Source organism: Pecten maximus, chromosome 11 (genome assembly GCF_902652985.1).
Source record: "Pecten maximus chromosome 11, xPecMax1.1, whole genome shotgun sequence".
Classification (NCBI taxonomy): domain Eukaryota; kingdom Metazoa; phylum Mollusca; class Bivalvia; order Pectinida; family Pectinidae; genus Pecten; species Pecten maximus.
The window spans coordinates 22,102,006-22,112,871 of NC_047025.1; the positions used below are offsets into that span (position 1 = coordinate 22,102,006).

General features: G+C 38.6%; 1 protein-coding gene across 1 annotated transcript; it reads right to left on the bottom strand.

Annotated features, from left to right (window-relative positions):
• Nucleotides 1-291: 291 nt before the first annotated feature.
• Nucleotides 292-6,828, bottom strand: LOC117338291. Its single transcript, XM_033899578.1, has 5 exons — nt 6,330-6,828; nt 5,286-5,382; nt 4,446-4,593; nt 2,689-2,838; nt 292-2,207 (listed from the first exon to the last, which is right to left on the bottom strand). Exons 1-5 carry the CDS (start codon nt 6,354-6,356, stop codon nt 2,006-2,008), a joined length of 624 nt encoding a protein of 207 aa, XP_033755469.1. The 5' UTR covers nt 6,357-6,828; the 3' UTR covers nt 292-2,005.
• Between the last annotated feature and the right edge of the window lie 4,038 nt (nt 6,829-10,866).

Below are 10,866 nucleotides of genomic sequence, written 5' to 3' on the forward strand. Positions count from 1 at the left end.
CAGTCGGAGATGTATCATTTTTTAAACCCTTTCAAATGATGAATATTATTCTAATTGAATTATCCTGTGTTAAAACACCCAACCCAGTCCAAGAAACGTATATATCAAAATATGATATGATCCACTGGTAGAATACGCACAATAAAATGTACTTAACATTGATATATATTTATTAACCATGAATACAAACTACAACGTTTTCAAACAAACCATTTGTGTTCAAACTTATTATGGTCAAAGTAAGTTTTCTTTTAGTAAACTGTTATCACCACACACAATAAACAGCAGGGATACTTCATAACATTCATAACACCATTGCTTTATTTATAGAATATTAGTCTTTCAATACAAAATTGTACATATATATAATAAATGAATCTTTATAAATCTTTATAAAATATTGTAGAAACATATTAACAGTACACAGGAAATGTTTATAACCAAGCAGCACGACGGACCTTATGGTACCGAAGTAATTTTTAATTACCATGGTTATTTTAACCCGATTATTATTTTTCATAATAAACATTAATAATGAACTTAAACAAGAGGACTTTCATAACGAGTTTCAATAATGATAACTATGATGATGACCACCCCTTGGAGACATACAGGGATATCACTTTAACACTGGATACGTTGAAGACATAGGTTAATAAGTGGTTCTCACAGAACAACTACAAAGAAGAGACAATGACCAGAGGTCAAATGCTCACAGAAAAACAGATTTTTCTCCGAAATGTTACCATGTTACGGAGATTTTTTTTCGTTATCCATTCACACAGAAACAGAAATTGGAAGCTTTACTATCATACTATGGATCAGACATTATATACCCCATTTTAGGAGTTAAATCGGTTTTCGAATTTAGCCAGCGTTTATATCTTTATCAGAAATACGTGTATTTACTTAATTACCAAGCTCTACCGTTGTACAGAAGTTTAGACAGAATTACCAAGCTATACCGTTGTACAGAAGTTTAGACAGAATTACCAAGCTATACCGTTATACCGAAGTTAATACACAAAGCAAGTAAAATTTGGAATCAAGGTTCTACAGAATTTCCTTTAGTTCGAGGGACCCTCTTTTGATAAGTACTTGTAAGACAAATGATGTCGCTCTCTCAAACTTTTTTGATGATATTTCACTTTTACTCTGTTAACATTACCAACAACGTTCCTCATATTGATAAAGCCTTCGGGACCATCTATTTACGTCCAAAAAGTACTAACAAACCATATTTCTACCGCGTGCGATTTTTTTTTTTTTGCAAATAATTTGTTGGTTTATACAGTAAAACGTGTTTATAACGAATTCCAGTGGAACCAAAGAAAGACTTCGTTATGTTCGCATTTGAATATAGGAAGTTAAGATAAACACGGTTGCGTCAAATGCATTATATGAATTTGAGACAATTACGCCTGTGTCAGATTAATTTTAGGAATTTATGATAAATACGGTTGTGTCAAATTCATTATAGGAATTTAAGATAAATACGGTTGTGTAAAATTCATTATAGAGATTTGAAACAATTACGGCTGTGTCAAATTTATTACAGGAATTTAGGATAAATACCTGGTGTCAAATTCATTATAGGAATTTGAGACAATTACGACTGTGTCAAATTTAGTATAGGGATTTAAAAGATAAATACAGTTGTGCCAAATTCGGGGATTCTACTTTATCATGGATAAGCAAATATTCGTATTAGGCCTGTTTGTCTTAGGACGGTTTTACTGCACTTCATAAAGTCCCGTCAACCTTTTTTGCAGTTTATCCCGAATCACCCTGTTATAGACTTGCCATACATGTACGTTATAAAAACAATACTCGATCCATTCTTTATGAGGACCGGAATAACCAGGGTTATTCTACAGTAAACACAGTTGTTTAACATCATCACTTCGAATCGCAATACTGCAATAATTCTGTATAACGAAATATGTTTTATGTTCGTTTGTACAACCTAATTCATTCGAGTGACACCATTAATATTCCAAGCGATTTACCATAACGCCTGGTTGAGATCCATAGATACGAGTACGGCTATGGGTACCATGACAACACAACCCGACAGTCCCTCGCCGTTAATCTTCCACTGATGTCCATAGTACACCCCGGGGGTGTTGGTGTATATACTCCCCAGTACGTGGGGATTCAACCTGTTCCACCAGAAATGAAGTAATGTACTTGGCCAGACGGAGTAGCTGAAACGAAATACAATCATGTTTATCGTGTAATCAAATACAAAACAATGGTAAACCGTCAAAAAGTAAATAAAGTGTGGTATGGCAAAGTGGTAACTCTGTTGCCTTTCACCTAAGAGTGGGTCAACACAGTAGGTAGTATATAAATTAATATATAGAGGAAATATAATAGTGTCTTCAGTAAAACCAAATAGATTTCACGATTTGGGTTATCATTTTGATATTTTTTTATGAGGGCGTATCACGAGTGAAAAATGTCAAAATGTTAGCCTCACAGGTGAAATACGTTTGGTATTACTGAAGATACTGTTAGATATTCTATACATTTTATAGCCAAATTTACCTGGGCATTGTCGTTTGTAAGCAATGTTTTGATTGGTAAATCACTAGGGAAAATATCACTCTTCACTGGTAAAATATATTAAAACTAGATATCTGCTACTAAGGAATACAAAAATAACATTTTACTTCATCAAATTACCTAGCTTTAATGGCGAGCCAGCCATGGGGGTAGGCGGACATAACACAAGACACACACTGCACAATTACTGTTCGGACCGGATGTTCTGTTTTCAGCTTCTTCGTTAGCAAGATCATCACAGCTACATGGAACAATCCCCAAGCGATTCCACTGCAAAAGTAATGCTAAGAAGTAAATATTACTTACCTATTGAAAACCGGTGTAATTGTCGCAGTTTGAAGATGGGGTGCGCAAATTAATAGCTATAGGTATTTTCAAACTTTATTAGAAAATCATGGTCGATTAGCAATTTAAGTCATCTTGGAAAATCCCTCTGGATTTGTAGACAAATGAGCATTCAGCAATTTGTTTTTAAACATAAGAATTAATAAAATGATGAATATCACATGTTTTGCTATCCGAGACTTGATTCAGTATTAACTATTAATAAAAATAGCTTATGAAAAATGTTACAATGAAACATCGCCACATTAGGCCTAGCAAAATCATATCATAATATCTTACAAAAAAATGTTCCAAACGGAACATATCACACAATAGCCAAGCACGTCTCTATAATTCCAAATTTTCAGCTTCTGCCTTTGATGGAGAAACAGACTCTTTATACTTCTCAAGTCACCATCTTAGCTCGTTTTCCTTGTCAAAGGACAGGAAGCCAACAATTTATAATTATAGAGACATGTTTGTTTATTTGTATGATAAAATAAATACCTAATAGAAATTGGTAAAGTAACAAGTATATCATATTTTGAATAATTAAATCCACCTTTGAGTGCTATTCCGTATTAGACCCGATCTTAATATGAAACACTCCGCTAACCAAAAAGCTAACAACATGCAATTACTGGGTATGGCAACAGCATATCTCATCAGCTCATAATGGAACACCGAACTACTTACGATGTCCTTGCACCGCCCCATAAGGAAGCACGTTATTCAAGACTTATCAATATTGGATCGAGGAGTGGGTATCAAACTCAGCATTTCACATGGTCGATGGCATAAAAGGCAATGGGCAACCGTACATTTATTACCTTACTATCCTTGGATGCCCTCAGTGATCGCATTCAAAGGACGCAACTGCATATTCTAGGTAAAAATATCGAATATGAAAGGGAACTCCATATCTTTTCTAACCCAGGTTTGACATTGGCGTTGTATAAACCCATTGAAAACACTGACATAGACAATGACTTGTCCATGATTGAAGCTTTCAAATTAAATTATAATTCACCCGTGGACAATGGCGATAATTGAGAAATCTGTTTCATCACAAGCCTTATTTGTGATTTAAGATAGCTATTGAGATCTATATACATTGATGTACATGTTGTGACGGAAGAACTTTTACCTGAGAAACGGTTTTTTTTTTGGTTGCGAGAGAAGAAATAATAGATTTTTTTTTCGGGAAAGAAATAAGATTTACTCGCTAACTATATTGTATGTTTAAGAGAGGAAACAAGAAATTACCTGGTGAGAAAAATTATCCTTGTTTAGGAAAAAGCTACGACTACTGCATGCGAAGCGCTATATAAGTTGTAAGAGAAGAAAATTGAGTTTTACATGATGAAAAGCGTTATCCATGTTTTAAGCAATAACTATGGGTATTACCTGAAAAGCGTTATGTATAAGTTGTAACAGAAAACAAAACAAGAGGTTTACCTAATGAGGAGAGGTTTACCTAATGAGGAGAGGTTTACCTAATAAGGAGAGGTTTACCTAATGATGAGAGGTTTACCTAATGAGGAGAGGTTTACCTAATGAGGAGAGCCACCTGTGGCGTAAGCTGAGACATGAGACAAGGAAGGAGATAACAACGCCAGCCCATCTCTTCTCCAGCCGCTCTGATGAAACCCGTGATCGAGATGTGGTTCTGTGTGGGCACTGAAGAAGGCTTGGACTTGGCTAATTAACAAAATGAGAGATGTATAGTACAATACACAATTGGATGAAATTATATTTATTGTTTCAAATGGAGATGTGGTTATTGAAAAGTGTCTTTTTGATAATTAGAAGACTCATTATGTAATATTGTGATGCCTGCCATCATATATGTTACTCCGTAGTAAGTGGACGTGTAGCAGCCACTCACGTGTAGCAGCCAGACTCACGTGCAACAGCCCCACTCACATGCAGCAGCCAGACTCACGTGTAACAGTCAGACTCACGTGTAGCAGTCAGACTCACGTGTAGCAGCCAGACTCACGTGTAGCAGTCAGACTCACGTGTAGCAGTCAGACTCACGTGTAGCAGTCAGACTCAGACTCACGTGTAGCAGTCAGACTCACGTGTAGCAGCCAGACTCACGTGTAACAGCCCCACTCACATGCAGCAGCCAGACTCACGTGTAACAGTCAGACTCACGTGTAACAGCCAGACTCACGTGTAGCAGTCAGACTCACGTGTAGCAGTCAGACTCACGTGTAGCAGCCAGACTAATGGTGGTATGTATATAGTCCTTACTAAGTAGGGTTATTTTGATTGACTAACTACAGCAGATGAATTATTTATTTGTTTCGATCGTATGCCCAGAGTTAAATAGTTTGAAGTTATCACATTTCCCTACTTTACTTGTAAATGATACGGAATGATATTACCTGTCCATCCGAGGCAGACCCCTAGGCCTACACACCCATACACCAACACGTAGGTCACAACGACAGCCACCACCGAGTATACAACACTTGTATATACCTGAAAAATTAACGTAGTAGATGCAAGTCCATATTCATTAAAACGATATTCTGATTATCCTTATCCCACCAACCCAGACAGATATTTATTGGTTCTGATGTTGCCTCGGTTATACAGAAGGCAGGTATGGAAGTGTTAATTTTGTTACTGTCCTTGTCATTGAAGAAGACCTATAGCAATACTGGGTCATAACAATTAAAATTTGTTTACATCAGAAACATTGAAACAGTACGTTTTGTACGAACACTGATAAATCTAAGTGTCAGTTCTACAAACACATATTGTATACATGAACTCTTGTTTATGAACTAGGACCGAACACGTTCCAGATCACTTACAGTATACACAAGTTTGTTCTGAGAGCTGACAAGACAGCTAATCATATAGTATTTTTTAATTCTAAAGTAATGAAAAACAAGAGGTCAAATGGGTCCGTATCGCTCACCTGTTCAGGGAAAGAATAAGACTTCAGCACAGTTGACAACTGTGAGCTTGAAAGTAGGTGAAGATTATTAATTTGAACAACAAATTTGGTAACCTGACTCAATATCATGACATTGAAAATCTCAGTTTACACGTTATTTAAAGATTTAAAAAAAAAAAAAGGTCGCTGCGACTGTTGAAGTACGCCAAAGTCATTGAATTAACAAACTTGGTAGCCCTTCCTCACAGCATGCTACTGGCCCAGTATTGTAATCCTGAGCCTCTCGGTTAATGAAACACAGTTGTTTAAAGATTTTAATACATTGAAAGTAGGTCAAGGTCATTCATTTGAACAACTTTTGTAGCCCTTCACCCCAGTATAGTACACGCCAAATAGCAGGTCTCTGGGCCTCTTGGTTAAAGAGAAGAGATTGTTTAAAAGGGAAGGTTGACATTGAACGAACGGCCGGACGCCACACCACGGCAAACTACGCCGCCCGAGAAGCTTTAAAGACACGACCTACCGATTGAGTGCCCGCTATCTGCCACATATAGTCGCCCTACATCATCCACAAAGGCCAGCGATATGACGCCTGGCAGGTACATCGCCTTAGCCAAGGTTGGGAACGACATGTCCCTGGCGAGGTAAACATATAGTGACGTCACAATGTCCACTACTGCAGCAAACAACAGACACGAGTGCAGGACCATCTTCTTTGAATCCTTAGTGAAGATTGCTGAAAATATTGTCAACCGTGTAGTATCGATTGATATGCACAGTCATGTAAACTGAAAGCGCCGTCAGCCTGAGAGTGGTTGTCCCGTACTGTTCTACTATCTCAGGCGTGCCTCTGTGTGTTACCTGTAAACGAATATTTTATCCTCGTCACAATAAATAAAACATAATCCACGCACGGTTTCTTACGACAGAATCTTAGTGTCGAGTTTCGTTGAAATTAACAGCTCAAAAATCCGCTGTAAGTAAACCCTTATACAGCGAACCACAGACTCACCGTCGAGCTGACCTTAGACTTCCGGGAGGGAAAATGATATTACATTAGTATTAATGGAAATGGGAAAATATCGTGAAGGGGGTCAATGGTTACAGTAACGTGACGTAGTAACTAAACAGATGATTATAATCATGTGGACACAAAAGAGATATTACATAAATACCAGAGATAAACGGTAAGATTAGCTGTCCTGTTTTCAAGAAACAAAACGTTAAACCCTGTTATGAAGTACATACAGTAGAACATTAATATCCCAATAGATATATACACGTATGATCACGGATATCATTTCAGTTGGCCGAAAGTCATCAATGTTATATATGTAACATGCTTAATTAAATTTAGATATATTTCTTCAGTGGAGCGTATATTGCGGCTATAGTATTTAGCAGGGTTACTTCCAACCCCTCTAGGAAAGACTCTCCCTCGAGTTTCCTGGGATTACAGCAATGCTTTCGCAAGCAACGTTGTGTATGATTCCCAAGTCACTACGTGGGCGCTGATGTATCAGAGTGCATGATTAATTAAACTTCAATCACTGTCTCCTCTGGGGGGGATCGAATTCTCTAGCCGAGCGGTATATTGCGGCTAGAACTTCAGCGCGTCACACCGTGAACGAAAACAAGGAGGGACATGAATCAATCACTCCTGCAATTCGGGTGTAAGTTCCTGTCACATAATTCACAAATGGAGACTAAATCTCTTGAACCCGTTTTACTTTGGGGGGCTGTGTTGAGCGTTCGCTCCCGTGATAAAACATCAAAAGGTTGATGCACATCAATGATAGCAGAACGTGACAGAATGTGGCAGACATCCCAAATCATAAAACAAACTTCGGCTTCTCCTTACACACAGATTATCCTACCCCTGTCTCCCATTACAGAGAGTCACCCATGGGGTCACGACCGTCTGTGTGGCGCACGAGGTCACGAGTCGACTGTCTGTGTGGCGCACGAGGTCACGAGTCGACTGTCTGTGTGGCGCACGAGGTCACGAGTCGACTGTCTGTGTGGCGCACGAGGTCACGAGTCGACTGTCTGTGTGGCGCACAAGGTCGACTGTCTGTGTGGTGCACGACGTCACAACTGTATACAATTTATCAGCATCAACTTTGTTATATTTGCTTTACAAAGAAACCAAGGTACATATGCCACGAAAACGTACACATTGGAATCGTCGCGGGCACGACACGTCAGGAAGCATGATGGTATCCAACACCAATGTTGTTACTGAGGGAAATCATGATGGTATCCAACACCAATGTTGTTACTGAGGGAAATCATGATGGTATCCAACACCAATGTTGTAACTGAGGTAAATCATGATGGTATCCAACACCAATGTTGTTACAGAGGTAAATCATGATGGTATCCAACACCAATACTGTCACTGAGGGAAATCATGATGGTATCCAACACCAATGTTGTTACTGAGGGAAATCATGATGGTATCCAACACCAATGTTGTTACTGAGGGAAATCATGATGGTATCCAACACCAATACTGTCACTGAGGGAAATCATGATGGTATCCAACACCAATTTTGTTACTGAGGGAAATCATGATGGTATCCAACACCAATACTGTAACTGAGGGAAATCATGATGGTATCCAACACCAATGTTGTTACTGAGGGAAATCATGATGGTATCCAACACCAATGTTGTTACTGAGGGAAATCATGATGGTATCCAACACCAATGTTGTTACAGAGAGAAATCATGATGGTATCCAACACCAATGTTGTAACTGAGGTAAATCATGATGGTATCCAACACCAATACTGTTACTGAGGGAAATCATGATGGTATCCAACACCAATGTTGTTACTGAGGGAAATCATGATGGTATCCAACACCAATACTGTAACTGAGGTAAATCATGATGGTATCCAACACCAATGTTGTTACAGAGGGAAATCATGATGGTATCCAACACCAATGTTGTTACAGAGGGAAATCATGATGGTATCAAACACCAATGTTGTTACTGAGGGAAATCATGATGGTATCCAACACCAATGTTGTTACAGAGGTAAATCATGATGGTATCCAACACCAATGTTGTGACTGAGGGAAATCATGATGGTATCCAACACCAATACTGTGACTGAGGGAAATCATGATGGTATCCAACACCATTGTTGTTACAGAGGTAAATCATGATGGTATCCAACACCAATACTGTAACTGAGGGAAATCAGGATGGTATCCAACACCAATGTTGTTACAGAGGGAAATCATGATGGTATCCAACACCAATACTGTAACTGAGGAAAATCAGGATGGTATCCAACACCAATGTTGTTACAGAGGGAAATCATGATTGTATCCAACACCAATACTGTTACTGAGGGAAATCATGATGGTATCCAACACCAATGTTGTTACTGAGGGAAATCATGATGGTATCCAACACCAATGTTGTAACTGAGGTAAATCATGATGGTATCCAACACCAATGTTGTTACTGAGGGAAATCATGATGGTATCCAACACCAATACTGTAACTGAGGTAAATCATGATGGTATCCAAAACCAATACTGTAACTGAAGGAAATCATGATGGTATCCAACACCAATGTTGTGACAGAGGGAAATCATGATGGTATCCAACACCAATGTTGTTATAGAGGGAAATCATGATGGTATCCAACACCAATGTTGTTACTGAGGGAAATCATGATGGTATCCAACACCAATGTTGTAACAGAGGGAAATCATGATGGTATCCAACACCAATGTTGTAACAGAGGGAAATCATGATGGTATCCAACACCAATACTGTTACTGAGGGAAATCATGATGGTATCCAACACCAATGTTGTTACTGAGGGAAATCATGATGGTATCCAACACCAATGTTGTTACAGAGGGAAATCATGATGGTATCCAAACACCAATGTTGTTACTGAGGGAAATCCTGATGGTATCCAACACCAATGTTGTTACAGAGGGAAATCATGATGGTATCCAACACCAATGTTGTTACAGAGGTAAATCATGATGGTATCCAACACCAATACTGTTACAGAGGTAAATCATGATGGTATCCAACACCAATGTTGTGACTGAGGGAAATCATGATGGTATCCAACACCAATGTTGTTACAGAGGTAAATCATGATGGTATCCAACACCAATGTTGTTACTGAGGGAAATCATGATGGTATCCAACACCAATGTTGTGACTGAGGGAAATCATGATGGTATCCAACACCAATACTGTAACTGAGGGAAATCATGATGGTATCCAACACCAATGTTGTTACTGAGGGAAATCATGATGGTATCCAACACCAATGTTGTTACAGAGGGAAATCATGATGGTATCCAACACCAATGTTGTCACCGTGGGAAATCATGATGGTATCCAAACACCAATACTGTTACTGAGGGAAATCATGATGGTATCCAACACCAATGTTGTTACTGAGGGAAATCATGATGGTATCCAACACCAATACTGTTACTGAGGGAAATCATGATGGTATCCAACACCAATACTGTTACTGAGGGAAATCATGATGGTATCCAACACCAATGTTGTTACAGAGGGAAATCATGATGGTATCCAACACCAATGTTGTTACTGAGGGAAATCATGATGGTATCCAAACACCAATGTTGTTACTGAGGGAAATCATGATGGTATCCAAACACCAATGTTGTTACTGAAGTAAATCATGATGGTATCCACCACTAATGTTGTTACTGAGGTAAATCATGATGGTATCCAACACCAATGTTGTCACTGTGGGAAATCATGATGGTATCCAACACCAATGTTGTGACTGCGGGAAATCAAGATGGTATCCAACACCAGTGTTGTTACTGAGGGAAATCATGATGGTATCCAACACCAATACTGTTACTGAGGGAAATCATGATGGTATCCAACACCAATGTTGTGACTGAGGGAAATCATGATGGTATCTAACACCAATACTGTTACTGAGGGAAATCATGATGGTATCCTACACCAATGTTGTTACCGAGGGAAATCATGATGGTATCCAAACACCAATGTTGTTACTGAGGGAAATCAT

Excerpts from the sequence above, each read along its gene's own strand:
- LOC117338291 (XM_033899578.1), bottom strand. The coding sequence starts at position 6,356 with ATGTGGCAGATAGCGGGCACTCAATCG. Across the intron at positions 2,839-4,445 it reads CAGGTGGCTCTCCTCATTAG|TGGAATCGCTTGGGGATTGT; the intron begins GTAAACCTCTCC and ends TTACTTTTGCAG. Across the intron at positions 2,208-2,688 it reads TGGCTCGCCATTAAAGCTAG|CTACTCCGTCTGGCCAAGTA; the intron begins GTAATTTGATGA and ends ATTTCGTTTCAG.